Source organism: Schistocerca nitens, chromosome 3 (assembly GCF_023898315.1).
Source record: "Schistocerca nitens isolate TAMUIC-IGC-003100 chromosome 3, iqSchNite1.1, whole genome shotgun sequence".
In the NCBI taxonomy this organism is placed as follows: domain Eukaryota; kingdom Metazoa; phylum Arthropoda; class Insecta; order Orthoptera; family Acrididae; genus Schistocerca; species Schistocerca nitens.
In genome coordinates this window covers 670,853,826-670,881,625 of record NC_064616.1, presented here as the reverse complement: position 1 = coordinate 670,881,625, position 27,800 = coordinate 670,853,826, and the positions used below count along the sequence as shown (strand labels likewise).

Below are 27,800 nucleotides of genomic sequence, written 5' to 3'. Positions count from 1 at the left end.
TGATTTTTTTACTCCGTAATGAGGACACCCCCCCCCCTCCCCCTTATTTGTAATTGTGTGGCCCTCCTCAGAGTATTTTGCTGGGTTGCCCCCATCTTGTGGCTCTTTGCACTATATATGCCCTCCCACCTTTCTTGTCCCGGGTGTCAGGTGATGACCCTTGAAGTATTATGTCCATCCTAGGTTTTTCCTTCCGTACTTGAATTTTCTTTCGAAATTGGAGTCCCTTTGTTAGCATTAGTGTCAGTTTGGGATGCCTTCAGCCTTTGTTCCACACTGGCCAGGTTTGCTTCCTTCTTTTCCCTACATTTATATCTGGTCTTTAGTGTTATTTTATCTCCCCTTTTCTTGTGTCTTCTTCACCTGGTGTTGTCCCCATTATGTTGGGATCATGGTGTAGGGATCGGTATAGGTCAGCAGTGCTTCAGGCGCCCCATCATGCATAGTGCTTTTGCAGCACCCCGACTGTTGCTACCCCCCCATTCTTTACTCTTTTTGTCACCCCTATGTTTCTTTTGCCTTTTTGTATGGCCATTTTGCTCTCCTGATGACTGGACTGTGCTGTTTGTGTTGTTTCTCCCTTAATTTCTGCCACCTTCGATCATGGGGTCGATGACTTTGCTGTCTGGTTCTCCCCCACCCCAACCAACCAACCATTCATCCATCCAACTAGTCTATCACTAAGACAATGTGACATATCACACAGCTCTTAATGTACATGCATGATTCGAAGAGTACCAGGATGTGTTTGTTTATTGTACTCCCCTGGCCACCAAACTACCCAGATTTAAACTCAATCAAGAATCTGTGGGACCACATTGATCAGACTGTTCGTGCCATAAATCCTCGACTGAGAAATCTAGAACAGCTGCTCACAGCATTGGAGTTGGCATGGCTCTACATTGCTGTTGGTACCTTCCAGAACCTCATTGACAGTTTTCCTGCATGTCTCGCAGCGGTCCACACTGCAAAAGGTGGCTAGTCAGGCTTTTGAGAGGTGATCACGTTAATGTGATTAGACAGTGTATATTCCTGTATCAGATGTGCTATCGTCACCAGAGTGCAGCGTGATCGCATGAAGTGAAAATGGCAACTCCACAGCAGAGCGTGCAAGCAGCAGTGGAGGACATCAGACAAGTGCTTCTCAGAAGTCAATTTGGCAGGCGTCTAGGCAAATTAATGTACCCCAAGCAACACTGCAATTTGTAGTACAACAGCTACTTCATTTGGATGCTTACAGTGTGCAAATCTTGCAACATCTGATGCCGAATGACAAACTATGCTGACAACAATTGCTACAAATAAGCTGCAGCGCATCAATGTGAATACCAGCTTTTTGGGAATATGTTTATTCTCGGATGAGATGAACTTTCATATATCAGGAATGGTTAATCAGCAGGATTTTCAGATTTGGGCCTCCCAACATCCACATGGTATCATGAAGATGTTCAATGATAGCCCTCAGCTGAATGTCTGGTGTGGGCTAATGCACAACAGGATTGTTGGACTGTTCTTCTTTGCAGAAAACACAGTAAATGGGTCAGCGTATCTAGACATGTTGGAGTAGTTTGTATTCCCTCAGATACAAGACTTGTAACCCAACATCATCTTTCAACAAACTATGACCACTGAAATAAGTAGCATAATTACTTCATTGTTCTATTTCTTGTGCAGGTTGTAATTCAAGTTATGTCCTTTCATCAATTTATTACTGCCATCAACGCTTACTTTCCTCTCGAAATAGTAACACTCATCAATTGCTTTTAGTATAACTTTCTGAGTGTCACCTGATTTAATTCAACTGCATTTCATTACCCTTGTTTTACTTGTATTGGTGTTGATTTTCCATCCTATTTTAAAGACAAAATCCACTCCATTAATTGATGTTCAAAGTCATTTGCTGTCTCTGACACAACTGCTATGTCATGGCAAAGTTCAGTGTTTATATTTCTTCTTTCAGAACTTAAATTCCCTTTGCATATTTCTGCTTGGTTTTGTTTACTGCTTTTTTAATGCATAGATTGAATAAAATGCCTATTCATGTCCTTGAACTCCTAGTACTGCAGTTTGGTTTCTGTACAAGTTGTAAATAATCTTTTACTTCCTGTATTATAGCCTTGTTGTGCTCAAAATGTCAGAGAGTGTATTTCAGTCAACATCGTCAAAAGCTTTCTCTAAGCATGTGAATGCTGTAAATATATGGTTCTCTTGCTTCACTCTATCTTCTAAGATAAGTCATGTTGTTGTTGTTGTTGTGGTCTTCAGTCCTGAGACTGGTTTGATGCAGCTCTCCATGCTACTCTATCCTGTGCAAGCTTCATCATCTCCCAATACGTACTGCAGCCTACATCCTTCTGAATCTGCTTAGTGTATTCATCTTTTGGTCTCCCTCTACGATTTTTACCCTCCACGCTGCCCTCCAACACTAAATTGGTGATTCCTTGATGCCTCATAACATGTCATACCAACCGATCCCTTCTTCTTGTCAAGTTGTGCCACAAACTCCTCTTCTCCCCAATCCTATTCAATACTTCCTCATTAGTTACGTGATCTACCCATCTAATCTTCAGCATTCTTCTGTAGCACCACATTTCAAAGGCTTCTATTCTCTTCTTGTCCAAACTATTTATTGTCCATGTTTCACTTCCATACATGGCTACACTCCATACAAATACTTTCAGAAACGACTTCCTGACATTTAAATGTATACCAGTCTATTGCCAGTCTAAATTTTATATTCTCTCTACTTCGACCATCATCAGTTACTTTGCTCCCCAAATAGCAAAACTCATTTACTACTTTAAGTGTCTCATTTCCTAATCTAATTCCCTCAGCATCGCCTGACTTAATTCGACTACATTCCATTATCCTCGTGTATCTTGGTGAGCAAATGGAATAGTTCTGTCCTGGTTGGTTCTCTCAAGCATCTCAATAACTCTGAGGGAATGTCGTCTCCCCTTGGTGTCTTGGTTCAACTTAAATCTTTCATTGCTCTGTCAAATTCTTCTCACATCATCAAATCTGCCATCTTATCATCATCGTCTTCTTCTCTTTCCATAATATTATCTGCTAAGTTTTTTATTGATTTAATGCTTTAATATATTTCTTTCTGAGTTCTTGATATTCATACAGTTGCTTCTCTTTTACCCAAAGCTTTCTTTAATTTTTCTACATGTGGCATGTATCTTTCCCATAATTGCAGATGATTCCATAGTATAACTGCACTTCTCCCGAAGCTGTTCTTGCTTCATCATTGTGCACTTTCTATCAGTCTCATTATGTAGATGTGTGTAGTTCTTGTTGCTTGCTTCACTTGCTAAATATGTATATATTCTCCTTTCTTTAATTAAATTCAGTGTATCTCCTAATATATACTAAGATGGTATCTGTTCTTTCGGACAGGTCCGAAAGAATAGATACCATCTTAGTATATATATAGTTAAGGCTCACCGGCCACTTGACCATCTTCTTCTTCTGTGTGAATGCACAAACAGTGCCCGAACTCTTACGGGGATCAGCAACACGCTGCGAGTAATGAGTATAATGGACGGGGTCACTATGAATGAAGTGCGGGACAATACGTTGAGAATGTGGGTTTTGCAGGAGGCGTGCCAGAGATAAATCCCTGCAGTCGTGCTATCCTCTGTGTCCTCGGTGGCTCAGATGGATAGAGCGTCTGCCATGTAAGCAGGAGATCCCGGGTTTGAGTCCCGGTCGGGACACACATTTTCACCTGTCCCCATTGATGTATGTCAACGCCTGTAAGCAGCTAAGGGTGTTTATTTCACTGTAATATCTCCTAATAGTTGAGGCATTGAGTCGTCATAAGGTATATAAACAAGACTTTTGGATTAATCCCTCTTCAGAATTGTAGAGTACACACACAAACTTTTGCAGCTACATTGCCCCAGGTGTGTGTGTGTGTGTGTGTGTGTGTGTGTGTGTGTGTGTGTGTGTGTGTGTTAGCTGGACTTGTGTTGTTCTTGGGTAGGTGTCAGCCCACAAATCCAAAGGTTCACACTTTTCTCAAAACCTTGTCATATGGGGTTATTGTTTTTCCTTTTCCTTTTTCTTTTTCTCTCGCACTTATTCAGATCTGGCAGTGGTTCTTGTATGTGAAAAATATAAAGCTATACTCTGAATTGTTCTGAAATTAAAGTGTTAGCCACATTATGGTGGAATGTGAGAACTTGACAATATTTTGTCACACACCTCTAAGAACATTGTTTTTACCTCATAATTAACTCTGTGAAAGAGTTTATCCACCCCACAGTTTCTAAATAGGTGCCTTATCTTGTCATCTAATAATCGTATTTTCCATTTTTTCTTTCACGTGTCACCTGAAAAAAAAAAAAAAAAAAACACTTCCAGTAGGATGGTGCCTAGTTATGCATTGTGGAGTTTCAGTGCGATTTTCAGGTCGATTACCACTTTAATTTGTTTGTTATATCAAAGTGTGCTGTTCAGATGATAATTTTTTGAAATGGAAGTTGATTAATTTTTAAAAGAATTTTTATTTATTCATAGATGTGAAGACAATTTAGTATACAGAGTGGCCCAGGAGGAATGGGGTATAACAGGAGTGATCATTCAAAGTAAAAAAAAGTCTAGTAAACATGAGCTTTAAAATGCATACCTTAAGATCTACCAGGTGTGAGAGAAAAATAATGAGATCATTTTTTTATATCCTGAAGTTTTTAGTTACCAGTATTTATTTATTTTTTTCAAACAACATTGTCTTCTTCAAAGTACTTCCCTTCGGCAGCTATACTCCGGTGGAGTTGGTGTTCCCAACTTGCTGCTTCTTGCAGAGATGCATTGGGGGCTTACCATCACATAAAATTGGAGCCTAATGATTAATGATCTCCAGTGTCCTGATAATTAATTATCTACAGTTAAGCAGTATAAAAAGTGTATAAGAAACCACTGAATACTGGCAGTAGTTTATTTCATCACAATAGATAGGTGACTCACAAAATGAGGTAGATAACCTAATTGTTTATTCAGAAGCTGTATAAATATCTGAGAAGATAATTTACCTGTCTGAACACAATATAACCCCAGGGACAGATAAAGTAAGTATAAGTGTAAATGATCACATTTTACCACACTGGCTGTTATTATGAAGTAAAATTATCATTTATTTTGTTTCCATTACTGTCGAGTGATTTCCAAATGTACACGTAAGTACAACCAATCACAAAGGCGAACTCGGGTCAGTTCAAGAACTCACCAATTGACACATGTTGTAATGTAATCATGAGAGGTGGGTCACATTATCAGGCAAGACATCACAATAAATGTGTCTGGTCTTATTTTTACACCCCACTTTTCACATGCAAATTGATGAATGAGAAAATATATAGTGTGTAAATACTTTAGGAATAAATGAAACCACTCACCGAAAATCAGAAGTGTTGAGTTGTTGATAGGCGCATACAAAAGAAATGAAAATTGCTAGCTTTCAGAGTTGACTAACAGTACCAATGTTATTTTGTAGCAAGTGGACTGGTTGTGGTGGGGATTATATCTGGTGGGTTGGACAGAGGGAGGAGGAGGCAGGAAGCAGGGAGGAGGATTGGGGGTGGGTGGTTAACAGCTTGGAAGAAGGTGGCTGGTTTGCTGGCTATGAATGTGGTTGGGAATGGTGGCACATATATGGGCTGGCATGATTGTAGCAGCCAATGGGAAGCAGCATGCATTAAAGGTGATGTGGGGACATGAATTGGGAGGGGGTGACAGGATGGAGGAAGGGGAACTGTTGGGTGGAGGGTGTGGGGACAGTAGGTTCCCCGAGTTTGAAGCCAGGATGATTACAGGAGTGGAGGATGCATTGTAAGGACAATTCCAGTCTGCATAATTCAGAGAAACTGGTGGTGAAGGGAAGGATCCAAATGGCTCAGATTATGAAGCAGCTATTGAAATTAAGCATGTTGTGCCACAGAGTGCCCAACTGTGTTCTTGCCAACAGTTTGGCAGTGGCCATTCTTCCTGTTGGACAGGTCGTTGGTAGTCCTACCAACATAAAAGGCTGTGCAGTGTTTGTAGCAGAGTTAGTACATGACAGCTGCTTTCACAGGTGGCGCGGCCTTAACAGCATATTTCTCTCAACAAGATAACACTTGTCCACATACTGCTGCTATAATCCAACATGCTGTACAGTGTGCTGACATGTTGCCTTGGCCTGCGCCATCGCCAGAGCTGTCTCCAATTGAGCACGTATGAGACACCTTCAGATGGCATCATCAGTGTCATCCACAACCAGTATTAATCATCCCTGTAGTGGTGAACCATGTGCAAAAGCCATGGAACACCATCCCCAAACTTCATCGAGCACCTGTATGACAATACATGCATGTTTGCAAGCTTGCATTCAACGTTCTGGCAGTTACACCAGTTATTAATGTACCAGAACTTCGCATTTGCAATGGCTTTTCTCGTCCCTACATTAAACTGTGAACTTACAATGATAATTGCTTAAATATGTTACCTAGACAGATATATTTCAAAAATTTCATTATTCTACATTAATTATTTCTTGATATTGCAATTCGTTTTCATCAGTTTAGTTGGTAAGGTGTACAATGAATGAGGAGGCAGATTTGGAGTCCGAAGGGCATTGGGAGAGATATGGAGGTGATGGTCAATAAGGGATTTAATAGAAAATTCTTTCAGTGAGAGCACAATAGCTAACTAAAATGGGACATTGGGGATTGTTGGGTTTGTAGATTTTGGGGATCATGTAGAAGGTGGATGTGCAGGGTGTTGCTGGGATGAGGAAAGGTGTGGACAGAGGTGAGAGGTTCTGAGAAGGACCTATGGGTTTCAGTATGGATCGGAAGTTATGTTGGACTTCCGGGATACGATCATTCTGGCCGAGCTTGTACATGGAAGATTCATATACACTCCTGGAAATGGAAAAAAGAACACATTGACACCGGTGTGTCAGACCCACCATACTTGCTCCGGACACTGCGAGAGGGCTGTACAAGCAATGATCACACGCACGGCACAGCGGACACACCAGGAACCGCCGTGTTGGCCGTCGAATGGCGCTAGCTGCGCCAGCATTTGTGCACCGCCACCGTCAGTGTCAGCCAGTTTGCCGTGGCATACGGAGCTCCATCGCAGTCTTTAACACTGGTAGCATGCCGCGACAGTGTGGACGTGAACCGTATGTGCAGTTGACGGACTTTGAGCGAGGGCGTATAGTGGGCATGCGGGAGGCCGGGTGGACGTACCGCCGAATTGCTCAACACGTGGGGCGTGAGGTCTCCACAGTACATCGATGTTGTCACCAGTGGTCGGCGGAAGGTGCACGTGCCCGTCGACCTGGGACCGGACCGCAGCGACGCTCGGATGCACGCCAAGACCGTAGGATCCTACGCAGTGCCGTAGGGGACCGCACCGCCACTTCCCAGCAAATTAGGGACACTGTTGCTCCTGGGGTATCGGCGAGGACCATTCGCAACCGTCTCCATGAAGCTGGGCTACGGTCCCGCACACCGTTAGGCCGTCTTCCGCTCACGCCCCAACATCGTGCAGCCCGCCTCCAGTGGTGTCGCGACAGGCGTGAATGGAGGGACGAATGGAGACGTGTCGTCTTCAGCGATGAGAGTCGCTTCTGCCTTGGTGCCAATGATGGTCGTATGCGTGTTTGGCGCCGTGCAGGTGAGCGCCACAATCAGGACTGCATACGACCGAGGCACACAGGGCCAACACCCGGCATCATGGTGTGGGGAGCGATCTCCTACACTGGCCGTACACCACTGGTGATCGTCGAGGGGACACTGAATAGTGCACGGTACATCCAAACCGTCATCGAGCCCATCGTTCTACCATTCCTAGACCGGCAAGGGAACTTGCTGTTCCAACAGGACAATGCACGTCCGCATGTATCCCGTGCCACCCAACGTGCTCTAGAAGGTGTAAGTCAACTACCCTGGCCAGCAAGATCTCCGGATCTGTCCCCCATTGAGCATGTTTGGGACTGGATGAAGCGTCGTCTCACGCGGTCTGCACGTCCAGCACGAACACTGGTCCAACTGAGGCGCCAGGTGGAAATGGCATGGCAAGCCGTTCCACAGGACTACATCCAGCATCTCTACGATCGTCTCCATGGGAGAATAGCAGCCTGCATTGCTGCGAAAGGTGGATATACACTGTACTAGTGCCGACATTGTGCATGCTCTGTTGCCTGTGTCTATGTGCCTGTGGTTCTGTCAGTGTGATCATGTGATGTATCTGACCCCAGGAATGTGTCAATAAAGTTTCCCCTTCCTGGGACAATGAATTCACGGTGTTCTTATTTCAATTTCCAGGAGTGTAGTTGGTAGAGGCCTTCTGTCAGGTAGTCGCTATGTCTCATCACAACAGTGTAGACCCTTCGTCTAGAGGGAGGATGATTAGGTCTGGATCTGTTTTCAGGTTGTGTATGGCTGTCTTTCATTCTGCCGAAAGGTTAGTGTTCATAGAAAGGAACCCATGGAAGAATGGTGACACCAAGTTAAAGGTAAGAAATTCCTCGAAACTGACTAGGGGTGGTTAGCTGGATGGATGGGAGGTTTGCAGTTAAATAGTGGTATGAACTGGGAGATGCAAGGTTCAGTGTTGGGATTAGGTTGACTTTGGTCAGAGGAGTTGGTGGCAAAGAAGTGTTTCCACTGTAGGGCTTGGAAGAAGGAAAGTAGGTCTTTGACAAGTCAAGCATGGTTGAATTTTTGGGTGAGGCTGAAGGTTAGGCCTTTGGATAGAACTGAAACTTCTCTGAGACTGAGGTTTTTGGTGGAGATGATAGCAACCTTATTTTTGGTTAGCTTGGGTTGTGGGTTTTGTGAGGTGTTGGGAGTGACATTTGTATGATGTGGTATATTGAAGAGGTCACCCAGCCTTCTCAACATCCTAGTCCATTCCTATGCTACCCCCTCTCCCAACTCCTGACTGCAAGTCCTGCCCAATCCACCCACCCGCCACCTCCTACTCCTTCCTCTGGAATGCTGTTTCATAAATGGCAGCACAAGAAGTTGAATCACCAGACAGGCATACAAATTTGCAATCAGGGTGCATCACATAACTGTAAGAGTGCTCGTGCTGTCATACAAAATTCACTCCAGACCACAACTCGTACTGCAGACAGGTTGGTTACAGGTGCTCACATGGCCGCCTCCTAACCAACAGATGGACATCACTGGCACCAAGGTAGAACTGGCTTTCATCATAAAATAGTACAATTTCCACTCTGCCCTCCAATGAGCTCTTGCTCAATGCCACTGAAGTCACAAACGTTGGTGGTCTGGGTCAGTGGAATGCAGGCTACAGGACATCGGGTTCAGAGCTGTCCTTGAAGTAACCAATTTTTAATGCTTTGTTGTGTCACTGTGGTGCTAACTGCTGCTCGAATTGCTGCTGCAGACACAGTATAATGTGCCACAGCCATACGTTCAACATGACAATCTTCCCTCTTGATAGTGCCTTGTGGCCATCTGGAGCCCAGCGTTCTTGTGAACATACCTTTCCGTGATGACCACTGCCAGCAGTCGTGTACAGAGGCTACATTCCTGTCAAGTCTTTCTGCAATATCACTAAAGGAACATCCAGCTTCTCCTAGCCTTATTACATGACCTCATTCAAACTCTGTGAGCTGCTGATAATGACACCTTCATTGCCTTAAAGATGTGCAACCAACTTCGACTCACTATGTCCTGTCCCCAAGGTAACTAACGCTCATGACCATTACAGCGTGTATTTAAGGCAAGCTTGATTTGCATCCTAATAGTAGCACTACTCTTACGTTACTGGTACGAAATCTGAATAGACGTGATCTTTCTTTCAGATGTAGAAACATGCCTACGAACCTTTGTTTATTTCGCACACCTCCTTGTTGGCGGTGGGATTTTTTTCTTTTTGTTAGTGTATATTCTGACCCAGAACTACTTTTCCTTTGAAGGGAAGGTTTACAAACAAATCTGCATCACAGCCATGGACACACACATGGGACCATTCTATGCCAACCTGTTTATGGGCCATCTATAGGAAACCTTCCTAGCCTCCCAAAACTCCCAACCCCTAGTCTTGTTCAAATTCATTGATGATATCTCCATGATCTGGACTCAGGGCCAAAACACCCCATCCACGTTCCTTCACACCCTCAACATCTTTTCTTCCATCTGCTTCATCTGGTCCTCCTCCTACCCAACATGCCAACTTTCTGGATGTTGATCTCCATCTTTCTGATGGCACCATCCACAACTCTGTCCACACTAAATCCACTAACCATCAACAATACCTGCATTTCAACAGCTGCCATCCCTCCCACCCCAAAAATTCCTCCCATACAGCCTGGCAACCCATGGACAGTCACCCCCAGTCCCTCTCCCTGCCTCCCAACTCCCTCTACCTCGAGCTGTACCTACCCGAAACTACACCTACCACAGCTGTCCACCAGCTGCAAAATAGCATTGGCACTGTTAGTATAGTTGGCACCATGTAGGTGTGTGTGTGTGTGTGTGTGTGTGTGTGTGTGTGTGTGTAATTAATTTACTCTGCTCGTCAAAGGATAACTCTGAAAGTAGCAAGTTTCTTTCTTCTGTGTGTGTGTATCGACAATTCAATGCTTCTGGTTTTTGGTGAGTGATCTCCTTCAACGCTAAAGTATTTACATTCTACAAGAACTTTCCTATACCAAAATATAGTGTGTACTCTCCCAATACAAATGTAAATAGAAGACAGTGGAGGGAGGGGGAGAGAGAGAGAGAGAGAGAGAGAGAGAGAGAGAGAGAGAGAGAGGTGTGTGTGTGTGTGTGTGTGTGTCTGCGTGTGTGTTGTGTGTTTAAGAGCATATTGTAACTGTTAACTGTAGTTAACATTGTCATGGTATTCCTATTTTGTAGGTATTATTTCCCAACCTACGAAAATGACAATTTCCTCTGCAATCTCGATGCTGATGAAGGTATTACTAAGAAAATGTAAGTACAGACTGTAAGGATGTCAGAATATATTATATTTATGTAATTTATCTCTGTGTTATTTCACCTTTCCATTTAGCTTTTATTGCCAATTTTATTATGTATTTTATGTTATGGCCTTCATTGGACCACTCTGGTCAGTCGTACAAAGCCTTATGAGAGGAGTTGTTGTTATTCAATAATACAGTTCTGTTCAATTCAATAATGCAATGGTTATACAAAGGATTATTTATTATTATATAACGAATTTTTACTCTTCTTCATTATTTTGGATATTTTTTTTCCTTCTGTTGTTCGAGATTACCCCTGTCTGTCTTGTTTTTTTAGGTCATCTACTGTAATTAGGAGTTGTTCCCTTATATCTTCCTTATTTCTGTAATCCATTTAACATTACTCATACTATTCCACAATTTTCCCATTATTCTCTTACTAATCCTGTTTTATGATGTTCTGACAAGATGTCCAAAGAATGATATGCATTTCTTCCTGATCATGCTCATTACTGGTTCTATTTCCTTTTATAGCATTTCATTTGAAACTATGCTTCAAGCCCATTTACTTGATATTTTTTTATTTGTGTATATCATAATTATTCTTCTTCCTGTTTTAAGTATTCTGTCGGTTTCAGCTGTATTAGTTGTTTTGAAGTCGGTTACAATTGCATGTGCTATATGTGATTGTATAATTGTTTATAATGTTTTAATGTTACAGCTGTCGATTGGCTTTTTTGTTGTGTGTGACTTTTGTTCTATTTTGCCATGTCGGCTTTCAGTTAGGTTGTATCTTACAATTGCAGTCAGATATTTAAATTTATCAACAAGTCTGATTTCCTGTATTTCTGTTGCAATTTTGTTTGCTAGTGATGGATGAGTTACCATAATATTTGTTTCTTCAAATGATATTCTAAGGCCAAGTTTTTGTGCTATTTCTTGTAGGGATTTAACTGAATTGTTGAACATTATTGGCTAGGAGAGCAAGATCAGCAGCAAATCCCAAACAGTTTAAATTTATATCATTTTTGTATCTTCCAGTTAGTACGTTCTTTGGGTTATCCTTGTACCATTCTCTCATCATACATTCCAATACACAGTTGAATAGTGATGATGATAGGCTGTCACCCTGATTCAAGTCTATTTTTATGAGGAATGGTTCATAAGTTTCTCATCTGAACTCGACTTTTGATTTGGTGTTGGTTAGAGTAAGTTCTATTAGTTTTGAATGAAGTCCCAGATTCCTTAGAATTTTTAATACTGAAGGTCTGTGGAGACAAACATATGTCTTCTTATTGTCGATATATGATCTGTAAGTACTTTAGAATGTACCTTCAGGGCATTCAAACACCTCTTTGTACTCATTGTTGTATTTCTCTTAAAATGCTGTGTGTCTTAATGTGGTATACTTCTCATTATTCATTTGAATGCATAAAAATATCTGCCTAAATACAGCCATACTCCTATTAGTGTCATACCAAGAACCTACGAGGATGGGCTGAAAAGTAATTCTTCCGAATTGTTAATTGAAACCTCTTAAAGCTTTTTAAAGAAAACCAACATTATTAACATTCTACATCTTTATTCTCCATGCCTATATATTTGCAGCCCTATGGCGCTAGAGGGTTCTGAATTGTAGCTTGTAATGTGGACGTGTGTAACATATTACTATGTCTGTGCATGAGTAACAGTGTTCCATAATGGAGTTTTGAATTTGAAGAGTTTTTCCACGTATGGAGCACCCTCTCCTTTAGCATGACAATGCCAGATCACACACAAGCGCTGCAACATTTGCAACAATCTACGCCGTGGGTTCGCTGCCATCGGTCATTCTCCATACAGTCCTGACTTGGCTCCACCCGACTTTCAGATGTTTCCAGAACTTCAAGAACACCATCAGGGACTTAACTTTGATACTAATGAATTGATGCATGCAGAGGTGGTGATGTGGATTTGTCAAAAAATTCGTACAGTCTACAGTAACGTCATCGACAAACTGGTCTCCCATAGGGAGAAATGTGTTCATCGCCTGGAGGACTATGTTGAGAAACAAATGTGTAGACATGAAGAATAAAGATGTAGGCTGTTATTAGCATTTGTTTTATTTAAAGTTTGATTACTAAGCTAAAATATTTTCAACTTTCTCTGAGTGCGTACATTTTGCACCCGCTGTGTCTTTTTTTAGAGTTTAAGACATATTTTATATTGTAAATTATTTTCTAAACTTTATTATGAGCACAAGATACATTATGTCATAGTTTTGGATGTTAGTTACCAAGTAAAAATACATTAAGTTACATTTTTATTCGGATTTGTTCCGAGTAAAGTATTTTAAAATCAGAATTTGATTTGAATGTTACAGTGTGATGTTAGTCTATTTGTTTTTGCTGCCCAAGAGAAAATTTAATTGAAAATGGCAACAATCAGTTAGAACAGCTTTTGCCAACAACATGAGTTACCTTATCAGCGTGATCATTGGAAATCCATTCATTACATTTGTCACATTTCCAGTCTGTCTTCCTGTCTTTTCTTGATTTACATAGAAAGCATTTTCAGCATCGTCTTCATTCGATTTTTTCTGCTGTTCGGACTTGTTGAGTTTTTGTAGATACCTCCTTCAAATTCATCGCTCTGAGGATGCATGCTCAATGTCTTTCCATTTTATGCTCTTTGTTCATGAGTTTTCAGTCTCCCAAAGCAAGCAGTAAGAGACACTAGCGATATTTCTTCTTTTTCTGCCACATTAGATATTTTGTCATCCAAAGCATGAAACCATTCACACAGACATCATCAATCAAATTTAAGAAGTGTTTTATAGGGTGTTGTGTTGTTTATCTTGAGCATGTATATTCCGTGACTAACTTGCCCAGCACATCACCACCACTTTTGGCAGCATTGTGATGCGTGATGATTTCTGGCTTGAAGTCACTTACTTTGTTAGTGCATGATTTCATCATGATGTTGGGATGAGAGAAGTATTACTGCTCTATTCTTTGCTAGCACATAAGACACCAACATTAGTTCATTGGTAAAATTGAAGATGGAAGAGTGTATCACCCTTTGTGTGTTGCTCAAAAATAATTCTGGAATCTCTGGCTTATTATGTCGCATTGTGCCTACCAGTGTCATATTCTTTGTTAGAAGGAACTGTGCTAGCTCACAGCTAGTAAAAGAATTATCAGTAGTGATCTCTTGCTTGTGCCATACAAATTACTGACCAGAGCTGTGACTACATGGAAACACTGTTCCTTTTCTCTTTCCCCATTATTTCTTCCAGTATATACTTGCATATGGTGTGCATATAAAGTTTGGGTGTCTGGTACAACCCAGACTTTCGTTCCATATTTTCCTGATTTTGTTTTCATCAACACAAGAAATTGGCATCTTCCTCAAAATGCAACCAACTGTTTGTCTACAGTAACATAATGATTGGATGCATAAGCCATGTGAAATCTGCTGATTACACCGTCAAAATTTTTTCTAATTTGGCATATTTTGTCTGACATTCTACATGCATGTCTTATGGTTTTATCATCAGGACAAAGGGCACACAAAATTTGAACAAATTTGTCTCTTCCCATTGTTGCAGTAAATTCTGTCCTTGAAAATATAGGGTTTTTGAACCATAAATTTACTACCGATTCTTCCTTCATTCTCAGAACACCTGCAAGAATACGCAATCCAATAAATGGTAGCAATTCTTCTGAAGCAATATCATTCCATGAATTTGAGACTTTAGGAGTGCCCTCAGAATTAGTGCGCAGGAAAATTTCTTTCAGTATTTCATAAGTAGAAGTGTTCCATGGTGCAACATAATTTTGAAGTATTTTCAGTGTAAGCTGTCAACCGGGACTTACCTGCAACAGTGTTATGCTGTCTGCGATGAAATTGAGGAGTAGGTAGCTTTTTGCATAATTCACCATTTTTCTGATGTAATTTTCACCCATTTCGTTGTCACCAGATTCATCATCGATGTCAGAATTGTCTCCATTTTCAGATACACCACCACCACCACCACCACCAAAAATACTGTTGTCACTATAGTCATCTGAATTTGCATCCAGTACATCTTGTAACTTTTTTTTCTATTGCTTTCACATTTTCTTTAAAAGGAAACCATTTTCAATTTGTGTGTAGCTGTTATTGTGTTGCTTGTCAACAATCAACTGAATGTAACAGTTATTTTTAAATGATCAGGTTTATGAACAGTGCAACTAGAACAAGCAAAACTTTGAATAAAAATTAACTTCAACAAACACCAGGTGGGTACAGATTGGTCTCCTGTAAATTTTTACTGCATATATCCTGGAGATAGGCAAAATAATGTAAACAGTGAGATAGATAAGGCATGTTTCACACTGGACTGTGCGTGTTCAGTATGGATTAGGCATCAGTGCAGTTTGTTTTCAAGTAGTGAACACTTCGTATATGCATTCAGAGGCTGAAGTCGACATGCAATGAAAGATCTAACAGAGTTCCAAAGAGGGCAGATTGTGGGCGCCCGATTAGCTGGAGCATCAGTAACCAAGACAGCCAACTTATTGAATGTTTCAAGAGCAACTGTTTCAATAGTCATGACAACCTACACAAAACATGGAAAGACATAATCATGTAAATGTAACAGTGGGCGCAAATGACAGCGATTGTCATAAGCTAATATGAATTGTGTAAAAACAACACAAAACTACGGTGGTTAAAGTGACTGCAGAGATCAATAGCCATCTTCGAGACCTCGTATCTATCGACACTGTCTGCCAAGAAATCCATAAAGTGAATATTCATGGATGAGCCGCTATACCGAAACCATTAGTGATGACAACCACCAATGCAAAGAAGCATAAAACTTGGTGTTAAGGAGCATAAATCCTGGACAGATGATCAGTGGAAACACATCGTATGGTTCGGTGAGTCAACATTTTTGTTATTTCCTACATGGGGCCGGGTTTAAATCTGGAGAACACCAAAAGAAGCCCGCAATCCTGACTGCTTGATTCCAATGGCTAAGCATGGAGGTGGAAGTGTGATGGTGTGGGCAGCCATATCATGGTATTCTGCTGGTCCCATCGTTACTCTCAAAGGCCATGTTACAGCCAATGATTATGAGAACATTTTAGGTGATCAGGTGCATCCCATGATTCTAATGTTGTTCCCCAACACTGATGCCATATTTCAGGACAATAATGCAACCTTTCACACAGCCAGGACAGTACAATCTGGTATGAGGAGCATGCAACTGAACTGCAGTATCTTCCCTGGCCAGCACAGTCCCCAGACTTTAACATTATCGAACCCTTTTGGGCAGTATTGGAGTGCAGACTTGAGCAGATTTCTGCCTCCCTCATCACCACGGGAGTTTGAAGAGGTTCTGATCAAAGAGTGGCATAACATTCCACTGCAGACTATACAATCATTACATGCCAGTAATCCAAGAAGAATCACAGCTGTATTTTGGGCAAATGGGTGTCCAACACTTTATTAATGAACCATTCCCAAGTAAGTAATGGTGTTCACATTATTTTGCCTATCCCCTGTATATGTAGATATAAGTTTTATCATATGTATGCAATAACACCACCTTAAATCACATATACACCAACTGATTAAAAGTTTCTTCCAGTGAAATGAATAATAATTAAGAAAATACATGACCTGAGAACAATATGTCCCCACTTGATAAATCAAAGTTTAAAAAGTTACAAGAGTTTTTAAATAAAAAATTTACAGGCTGCATAACTTTTCAGCACGTCCTCGTATTACCGATCTCTGCCCCAGGTAATTCCAGACATAGTTATACCTGTTGGTACTCTTCTAAGTTTAGTTTCCCATTTTACATTTCAGTATGTAATTTTCATTGTATCTGTTCTTGTAGAATGTGACTGGCAGGCACTGTTGCTATGGAGTAAATTTCTTCTTTCTGATTTGGAAATAGAAACATGCTATCACCTTTTTAATTTGATGTGACATTAAAGCTTATTACACTTTTTTCCATGAAATATACTGCAGATGCTCAAATAACACTGTATATCTTAAGTGTTTGTGGCACATAATGTGTATCATTTTCCTTAAGGATTAAATAGCTGCATGTTCTTGAAGTAAGGGGTAATCACATTTCCCTTTGTATAATCCAGTATGATCTCCTTTGTGAAATTACTTTGTCCTTGTTCTAATGTTTTATATCATTATTGGCGACCTGGAAATGCAGCAACTATTTTCAGCAAAATTTGTATCTGTTTTTGGTGAAATTTGCATTTAATTTTTGTTTGTTTGTAAATGATTAGAGGTACAAATTTAAAAGGTTGTCAAGCAACATGCCTGAAGACGAAGACTTAGTGCTTTGAAATAGACCTTTAAAAAAAGTGGTGGTAGGGTAGTTTTTGACTGGAATTTTTGCTTTTGAAAAACCTTCAACGTTTATTTTTCAAAATCATCTTTGCTTATGTTGTTCTGGCTCTATTTAAGCTTTCAAAAAATGATTATTCCAGTCAATAAAATGCTCCTGCTTCTCAACAGAAACAGGTGCTATTTGACATTTTCCTTTTCCCCACCCAACTCTATTATTATATAATCTACAGAATATTTATTTCAACCTTTTGTGGGCATTCATAGCCATGTAACTTGTACATTACAATGCTACAGATTGAACTAACAAGCTACAAAGTGTAAAAGTAGAACTGAAAGTAACTACTCGAATCATTGGGGAAGAATTTCAGCATGTTTGAAATATGTTAACAGGTTTTGTTTTCCTGCCGCTATAGTGCAGGGTGCAGACAATATAAACTGGTAGTCAGTCACAAGTATGAACAAACTATAATTTAGACAATCAGAGGGGTGAGGAGCTGTGTGGGGAAAGAAGCTCATCCTCCCTCTCACAGGACAGCTAGCCTCCACCCATGTTCTATGTTTTTGCGAAAGCAGAACTGACACATAATCATAGTGAAGTGATACCTGATGTTCCTCAAGGGATTGTTATATGCCCTCTGCTTTTTCTAATGCTTTTTCTAATCCATATAAATGACTTAGCAGACAATATGAGCAGTCCTCTTAGATTTCTTGCAAATTATGCTGTCGTTAACCAGTCCAAGAAGTGACATCATAACCTCATCTCAGCTGCTTCAATCTTTCATTCATCTCCTTTTCTTAGGATCCAGTTTTCACTACCATAGTAAGAGCTTGCATACCTATGAATTACAATTATGAACAACTTAAATTGGAATGATCACACAGGGAATGTTGTGAGGAAGGCAAGGCATACCAAAGACTGTGTTTTATTGGCAGAATACTTAAAATTTGCAACAGGTCTACTAAAGAGACTCCCTATGCTATGCTTGTCTGTCCTATACTGAAGTACGGTATGGGTACCTTATCCACTTAGGACTGACAAAGACCTTCGAAAAAGTTCAAGGAAGGGCAGCTCATTTTGTATTAGCATGAAATAGGGTAGTGTGTGTCATGAATATGATACACGAGTTGCGGTGGCATTCTTTTAGTTGCAGTGCATATTTTCATGAAATATCAATCATTTTAAAAGTTCTGTACGATTGTGAACCCCAAAAACGAGAAGTAAATGAGGAAGTTCAGGCCCAACCTTAACTGGTACTTTAAGCAACCACAGCTCAAAACAGCTGCCAGCTGAAGCTGCCACATTAAAGTGTCCACATTATACCAATTTGAACTTTAGCTAGCAGACAAATGTATGTGTTTCTTTGTTGTAAGATGTTAGGTTCAATGGCTGAGTCCTACATTACAATTACACAGTGTGGATCTTATACCAGACCATTGGTGTGGCATCAAAGCATTGAGCGCACTGATATGTTGTAGTGTTTTTGTACATTTTATTTTAGAAACACATTCTTATGCACATTATCTTTCCAGATTGGGCTTTGTCAAATGATGTGTAATATCAGTAATCAAAAACTGGTTACATTTATGATTCTAATATGCAGAAACTTGAAGCTATTTCAAACTATCTCATATCAAATAGTTCATCTGGATACAATTTGCTATGAAGTAGCATTTATTACCCTCTGCCACGCACTTCACAGTAATACTTTTCTGAGTATGGCTGTAAATGTAATTTCGCATGTTGTGACAAAGTTCACATCTGTATTTGCAGTTATCACAAGTGCAAATATTTCAGGTCCCTAATCATTGTGCTGTAATAGTAAGTAACCACTGCTTGTTATCCTGTATTAAAAAAATGTGCCTGTTAGTTCTTAGATTATAAAGGAAATTGAATTCTGTCATTGTGAACTGACCTGTGTTCCCATTACTTCAAGGAAAACGTGTTCTACTCATGACTGAACTGGAGGATCCAAAAGAGGATGCATGCCATTCCAGACACATTCTTCACCTCACTCAATAGTGGAAAAATTGTTTGGGTTTCATTTGTGTCTATGCCTTGGGAGTTTTTTTAGCATGTTTTTTTTAAATATTTTTTATACTTTTTGTAATAGTGATGAAATATGTTCCAAGTATCACTTACTTTTTAACTGCAGTACATAGAAACCTTGTGAAAAAAATCATTGTTATATAACAAGCATCCCTTTGTAATGTATTTAGATATAAGGCCATTAGCTATCTCATGAGTTGATTTCACAAATTTTAATTTTTCAACAGAGTATGAAGTTAATACAAACAAGACGTGTTTTGTAATTCACATGGTATAAATTATTTAAATGTTTCAGAGTTATTTTAGTTTCATGCACTTTACCATTCTTTTTTGTATATTTTAATAAGCTACTAGCATTCCATCCTCTGTGAAACTGTATCAAGGAAAGAAAGAAAAAGAAACAATGGATTTTAGACATATCCTTTCATCTTGGAACATGATCTTTCAGTCTGCATGTGGGACCATATGGGCACATGGCAACTGAAAGGAAAATCTTATCCTATGGCGGAAACAGATGAACTGGATTAAGACTTTCGAAAGCTTTTCTTTTTTTGTAGGGGTGTTTGATATTGAAAGTGTTCTATCCAGTATTCTGAAGACTATGAGAAAGGTTTTTACAACATAAAAATACTTTAGGACTAATGGAGATCATGCACCAATAAGCAGAAGTGCTGAGTTGTCAGTAGGCACACGCAAAAGGAAGAGAACTTGTAGATTTGCTTTCAGAGTTACCCTTTGACAACAGGAGACACACACACACACACACACACACACACACACACACACACACACACACACCTCCCTATACCCCTAAGTGGTACCAGCTAGACTGACAGTCCCAATGCTGTTTTGTGGGAGGTGGACTGGTCTGTGTGGGGTTATTGTCGGGTGGGGTGGCTAGAGGGAAAGAGTAACCCTCTCCCTCTATTCACCCCACCCCACCCACTTCTGCATCTTAGTGAGTGATCTCCTTTAATCCTAAAGTATTCAAATTCTACAAAAACTTTCCTACCAAATTTTTACAGTGTGTGCAATTTAATCTCTCTTTCATAAGAGTGTCTCAAAATACAATACATTTTGTATTTGCTAGACACTGTTGTACCTGTGGCAATTGGTCTAGAACATAAGTAATGAAATTATCACTGAGATGACATGGGGCTGAAAACAGCCAGCAAAAAAAGAAAAAAAAATCCTACCCTATGACGGAAATAGTTGAATTCAATTCAGATTTTTGAAAGGTTTTATTCTTTTGTAGGAGTGTTTGATATTGAAAGTGCTCTATCCAGTATTCTGAAGACTGTGAGAAACAATTTCACAATGTACAAATACTATGGGATGAAAGGAGACCATTCAACAAAAAGCAGAAGTGTTGAGCTGTCAATAGACACACACAAAAGGAGGAAAACTTCTAGCTTTTGGAGTTATCCTTTGACAGCCTAAAGGAAAATACACGCACACTCCTACACTCCTAAATGGTGCCAGTTAGAGTGACAGTGCCAATGCTATATTGCGGCAGGTGGACTGGTTGTGGTGGGCGGTAGTGTCAGGTGGGGTGGGTAGAAGAAGTGTGTGTCCCGCCTCCCTCTCCCTCTACAGAACCCACCCCACTGCCTCTGCTTTTTGGTTACTGGTCTCCTTTAATCCTAAAGTATTTAATTTCTACAAGAACTTTCCTACCAAATTTTTACAATGTGTGCAATTTAATCTCTCTTTCATAAGAATGTCTCAAAATACAATACATTTTGTATTTGCTAGACACTGTTGTACCTGTGGCAATTGGTCTAGAACATAAGTAATGAAATTATCACTGAGATGACATGGGGCTGAAAACAGCCAGCAAAAAAAGAAAAAAAAATCCTACCCTATGACGGAAATAGTTGAATTCAATTCAGATTTTTGAAAGGTTTTATTCTTTTGTAGAAGTGTTTGATATTGAAAGTGCTCTATCCAGTATTCTGGAGACTGTGAGAAACAGTTTCACAATGTACAAATACTATGGGATGAAAAGGAGACCATGAAGTGTTGAGCTGTCAATAGACACACACAAAAGGAACAAAACTTCTAGCTTTCGGAGTTATCGTTTGACAGCCTAAAGGAAAATACGCACACACTCCCACACACGCCTACAGTCCTAAATGGTGCTGGTTAGAGTGACAGTGCCAATGATTTTTTTGTGGCAGGTGGACTGGTTGTGTTGGGCAGTAGTGTCAGGTGGGGTGGGTAGAAGGAGAGTGTGTCCCACCTCCCTCTCCCTCTACGGAACCCACCCCACTGATTCTGCTTTTTGGTGAGTGGTCTCCTTTAGTCCTAAAGTATTCAAATTCTACAAAAACTTTCCTACCCAATTTTTACAATGTGTGCAATTTAATCTCTCTCTCATAAGAGTGTCTCAAAATACAATACATTTTGTATTTGCTAGACACTGTTGTACCTGTGGCAATTGGTCTAGAACATAAGTAATGAAATTATCACTGAGATGACGTGGGGCCGAAAACAGCCAGTAAAAAAAGAAAAAAATCCTGCCCTATGACGCAAATAGTTGAATTCAATTCAGATTTTTGAAAGGTTTTATTCTTTTGTAGAAGTGTTTGATATTGAAAGTGCTCTATCCAGTATTCTGAAGACTGCGAGAAACAATTTCACAACGTGCAAATACTATGGGATGAATGGAGACCATTCAACAAAAAGCTGTCAATAGACACACACAAAAGTAAGAAAACTTTGAGCTTTTGGTGTTATCCTTTGACAGCCTAAAGGAAAATACACACACACACTCCCACACACGCCTACACTCTTGAATGGTGCCGATTAGAGTGACAGTGTCAATGCTATTTTGTGGCAGGTGCACTGGTTGTGGTGGGCAGTAGTGTCAGGTGGGGTGGGTAGAAGGAGAGTGTGTCCCGCCTCCCTCTCCCTCTCCCTCTACGGAACCCACCCCACTGCTTCTACTTTTTGGTGAGTGGTCTCCTTTAATCGCAAAGTATTTACATAGTTCGAATGAGATGCACTCCCACTTCCATTGCCATGCCAGTTCATGTACCTGCATCATCCCCCCACCCCCCTCTCAATCCCTCACTCCCTCCCTCCCCCCCCCCCCCCTCTCTCTCTCTCTCTCTCTCTCTCTCTCTCTCTCTCTCTCTCTCTTTTTCTCTCTCTCCCCCCCCCCCCACAATACACTTTCTATTGTCTCCTAATTTAGTTTTAAGCATTTTGTTTTACGCAGTGATATTGCTGCCAAAGTCATTGTACAAATATGTATTGCTTTAATTTTGTTACGTTTACTTCGTTCCAGTTTTGTAATGGTGTCAGTGATTGTGAATGTACATGGAATAACTGTTCCGAATCTCTCATTACTTAGACAAAACATAAACATAACATCAGCTGTGTTGCTCTGAAAGTGATAAAAGTACGGTCTTGAACTATGTGATAGGTATGCCGGAAATTTGTGCTTCAAAACTTTGAGGAGATATTTATCCCAACATAAGCAAATCACTAGTATTAAGTGAGCCTTTTGTGTTTTCAAAGACAGTAAGTTGTGCAGAAGGTCAATTTTGAAATTTCAGTACCAGAAAGTCTCTTTTTGTCAAATTATAGGTAGATAGTTAGATATATGTTGTTGTGACTTGTATTCCCGCACAAAATACTTCTTGGAAGACTATTGCCTACTACCATCTTTTTTCCTTTCCATGGACAAACCATTTTCACGGCTGTTACAATAAAGCTTTAATGTAAAGCACTGTGGAGCATATATTTTAGTGTTAATGTAATTATGAAAATTTATGTAAAAATATTTTTCTGTCATTAATTTTCACAAGCCTGTATGTCCAGTGAAGTAAAGAATAAATGTTTTGTGTGGATGATATGTGACTCTTTAAAAATAGAATTGCAAATAGACACCTGTGTGATTAAAGTTGGCACTGTAAAATGAAGCACACATCTACAGTAAGTATAATGTGATTGCAGGCAGCAGTTGTTTTACACACTTTTGTAAGCAAGCTGAGTTTAATTACAAATTATCTAACTCCCCCCCCCCCCTTTCCCACATTAAAACACACAAAATAATTTGCATTTAAGTTTTTCCAAGAGCATTCATGAATCCATATCAAAGAGTGTGTTACAGTAAACCAAACTATAATGTAGAAATGAAGGAACAATATTAAGACACAAACATCATCATTAAAATGGCAAAAATCCGTTAGAACAATTCTTTGGACCAAGTGTAATCAGTAATGCTCAAATAGATTTTAACTGAATTACTACTGCTGTCTAGTGTGAGTTATTAGATTTCTGAAAAAACTGTCCCAAAAAGGCCATTCATGAACTACAGTGAATCCTCCATTCTGTTTTCAAACTTCCAGGCAAACTAAAACTGTATGCCAGACCGGAACTCAAACCTGAAACCATGCCTTTTGCAGGCAATGGTCTTCCTGACAGAGCTATGTGGGCATCACTCAAGGCTAGCTCTCACAGATTTACTTCCACTGTCTCTCTCCCCTACCTCCTAGTGCAGCACACATTTTTAATCATCAAGGATGTTTCAATACAACGTACACTCCACTGCAGAGTGTAACATATATCCCCTTTCTTCTAGGAGTGCTAGTCCCACAATGTATGCAGGAGTACTCCTGTGAAATTTGGAAGACAGAAGAAAGGTACTGGTGGAAGTAAAGCTGTTAGGCTGGGTTGTGAGTCACACTGGACAGCTATGCTAGAGCATTGCCTGCAAAAGGCAATGTTTATAGCGCTGGTCCAGTACACAGTTTTAATCTACCATGAAGTATTCATGAGCTAAGGCTAACATTCAACCATTATAACACTGAAATTAAGTACAATAAACTACACCAGTTATCACAGATTCAGAAAACATAACAAACTGAACATAAAAAGACTTATGGAAAGTGTAAAACGCAAGCATATGATTATGAATACCTGATACAGCTTCTTGGTTTGTATCATCACAAATGGCACAAAGTGGGGCTCCAAAATGCACAAGCTATAATGGATGGTAACTGCTATGTTGTTGCATTGTTCACTAAGTCACCAGATCATGCTGTGACTGCCATGGATCAATGATTAAGTGAGATTCACCAGAGATCACAATGTTTTGCCATTCTTGTGTCCAACTGTAATGTGCTGTCAAATGATGATGTGCATGAGTGCCAGACTTCTGTGAAAGCCAACAGATGATTGTTTTGGAAACCAGCAAATGTAGGGAAGGCCACCATGACCTCTCTGCCACAATGCATGATAAAAATGGACCAAGTATTGTATATGATTGACAATATTTTCCAATTATTGGAATTCTACTACATGTATAGGAAATGAGTACACAACACTTCAAATAGGTATGTCATTCGAAGACAAAATAAGTCATACCTTTTACCCATAATGTGTTCTTAATGTTTCCACTTTCATTGTGAACAGTGTGTAATCTCCTGATGAAGTTTACAAAATAGTGCCACAAGAACACCACATGGAACCTGTTTTTCAGGGTAGAATCATCAGATGTCTTGTTAAAAACTGGACACGAACCGCAGTCTCAGCAGCACTGAATCTGCCATAAAGTATCATTTCAAGACTTTGTTGATGGTATGGAGACAAAGGTCTAAGTAGGCCAGTACAAAGATGGTCACAAGTAACCATTCCACATTAGAGTCGATACCTGGCACTTACAGAATGCTGGAATCCAGCAATGTCCACAAGATAACTGGAGAGCTTACAGCCACCTTTGGTGCTGTAGTTTCCCTGCAAACTGTTTATTGAAGATTTGTGGTAGATGGTTTGTACTTCAGACATATGGCAGTGTTTGTTTCATTCGCAACAGTCCTGTTTTATTGTAGGGCTACCAAAATCGAGATTAAGCTAATGAGGACTGGACTAATTATAGATCAGTGTTATGTCCATTTGCAAAATGATAATCAACATACAGGGAAAGTGGTTGCTAGTACCATTGTGAAAGGAGACTGGTTTGGTGGTGGTGACATACTGGTATGGAATGACATCATGCTGGGTGTGGTGTAGGCTGTTTCACATTTTTGTTGGCAGTTTGAGGAATATTGTTAACCCTCAGAGGTAAAAAGAAGAGGTTCAGCAACCAGATGTGATTCTTAGAGGTGCTATTGGTCCAGCCTTATTCTTCACAGGCAATACTGCCCCTACACATTGAGATGCTCCAGATAATGAATTTCTCACATGTGAAAGTATCCACCACATGGACTAGTCAGCAAGCTCATCCAACCTGAATCCTAAGAGCAGGTACAGCTCGTAGTTAAAGGTTCCGATATAGAGCTGCACCGGAATATACACTGAAGCACCAAAGAGTCTGTTATAGGCTTGCGTATTCAAACACAAAGATATGTAAATAGGCAGAATATGGTGTTGCGGTCAGCAAGACAACTGTGTGGTGCAGTTGTTAGATTGTCTACTGCTGCTGAAATGGTAGATTATCAAGATTTGAGTTTGAACATGGTATTATAATCTGCACACGAACAATGGGACACATCTGCGAGGTAGTGATGAAGTGGGGAATTTCCTGTACGAGCATTTCACGAGTGTACCGTGAATATCAGGAATCTGGTAAAACATCAAATCTTCGACATTGCTGCGGCTGGAGAAAGATCCTGCAAGAAGAGGACCAACGATGACTGAAGAGAACAGTTCAACGTGACAGAAGTGCAACCCTTCTGCAAATTGCTGCAGATTTCACTGTTGGGACATCAAGTGTCAGCATGTGGACCATTCAATGAAACATCATCGATATGGGCTTTTGGAGCCAAAGGCCCTCTCGTATACCCTTGATGAGTACACGACACAAAGCTCTATGCCTTGCCTGGACCTTGCAAGACTGACATTGGGCTGTTGATGGCTAGAAACGTGTCGCCTGGACGGACGAGTCTCGTTTCATTGACGTGTATGGGTATGGAGGCAACCTCATGAATCCATGGAACCTGCATGTCAGCAGGGGGCTGTTCAAGCTGGTAGAGGCTCTGTAATGGTGTGGGGCACGTGCAGTTGGAGTGATATGGGACCCCTGATACGTCTAGATACGACTATGACAGGTGACGTACATAATCATCTTGTATGATCACCTGCATCCATTATGTCCATTGTGCAGTCTGACTGACTTGGACAATTCCAGCAGGACAATGCAACACCCTACATGTCCAGAATTGCTACAGAGTGGCTCCAGGAACACTCTTCTGAGTTTAAACACTTCTGCTGGTTACCAAACTGCACATGTCTGGGAAGCCTCGTAACATGCTGTTCTAAAGAGGTCTCCATCACCATTGTACTCTTACAGATTTATGGAAGCTCTGCACGATTCATGGTGCCAGTTCCTCCAGCACTACTTCAGACATTAGTCGAGTCCATACCACATCACGTTGCAGCAGCCCTGCGTGCTCTCGGGGGCTTACACGACATTAGGCAAGTGTCCCAGTTTCTTTGGCTCTTCAGTGTATATTAAAATACATATCTCAATAATGGATTACAGAATTTAAAGACTTTTGGAGTTGTTGATATCGAGTGATGATTTTCTGATAGCTGGTAGTTAGCCCCATTGCAGCTCTTGGAAATGCTGGCAACTCTATGTATAAGGGGTTTGGAGGTGTGGCTACTATGGAGTACAGCTCTTCTAGGTGTCCCGAAGATTCACTTAAGTCAATGTAAGGGCGTCCTCCCAGCCTCCACATGATTTTCATGTCTCATTGTTTACAACAAAAGGCAATAAACAGAGTGACCAAACCTCGGCTATCGAATCCCTTTTTGTGTATATCTTTATTATGCTTTGGTGAGTCATTAACCAACTTTAATATTAATGTTTTGATAGTGCTGAAGATAGTTTTTTGTTTTTGGCGTTGGCAATTCCACCTGCTGTGGGAAAGTCATTGTAAATGTCTCGCTAGAGTGCACCAGAATACAGTAACGTGATACCACGTACTGAGAGCTTCACAAATGATTAAAGGAAGTAAGTGCATGAAACATCTTCCATTACTTTTGGTTGCTAAAAATTTCTTGCTTGTTGACAGCATTTGCGGGATAAAGTGTGTTACTCACAACTTTCTTTTTGTGAGTGTATTGTGCCTGAGTCCTTGTGAGTTTTATTTTATTGCAAATAAGTGTAGTATGCCGTAAGTCTGAAAACAGCACAGTATGAATTCAGTGTGCGATTTATTTGGCAAAAATTTGGAACATGAGCTTAGGGTGAAAGTAAAGGAACTATGTGCTCCAAACCCCAAACTAAACATCAATCAAGAATAAAAATAATGTACATCCAGGCAAAGGTATATACTTAATTTTAGTGAAGCAATGTACCTGTACGGTAACATATTTAGTGGGACTGTTGATCTCAGCAGTTTGGTCCCTTAGGAGTTCACGCAGCATGTTTAGCCACTGACATGACATTTCCCAGGACTTTATCACGACTCCGTGATCTAATAAAATGTTTAATTTTGTGTA

At 40.3% G+C, this 27,800-nt stretch overlaps 1 protein-coding gene across 1 annotated transcript in view; it reads left to right on the top strand.

The window, feature by feature from the left end:
• The window catches only part of LOC126248632 (zinc finger protein 277), a 123,716-nt gene extending 103,135 nt beyond the window's left edge, over positions 1 to 20,581 (top strand). The window contains exons 8-9 of the mRNA XM_049949807.1: positions 10,890 to 10,964; positions 19,231 to 20,581. Coding sequence (XP_049805764.1) covers positions 10,890 to 10,964; positions 19,231 to 19,255 — 100 coding nt within the window. The 3' untranslated portion in view covers positions 19,256 to 20,581. The remainder of the gene's footprint in view (positions 1 to 10,889; positions 10,965 to 19,230) is intronic.
• The last annotated feature ends 7,219 nt before the right edge of the window (positions 20,582 to 27,800 follow it).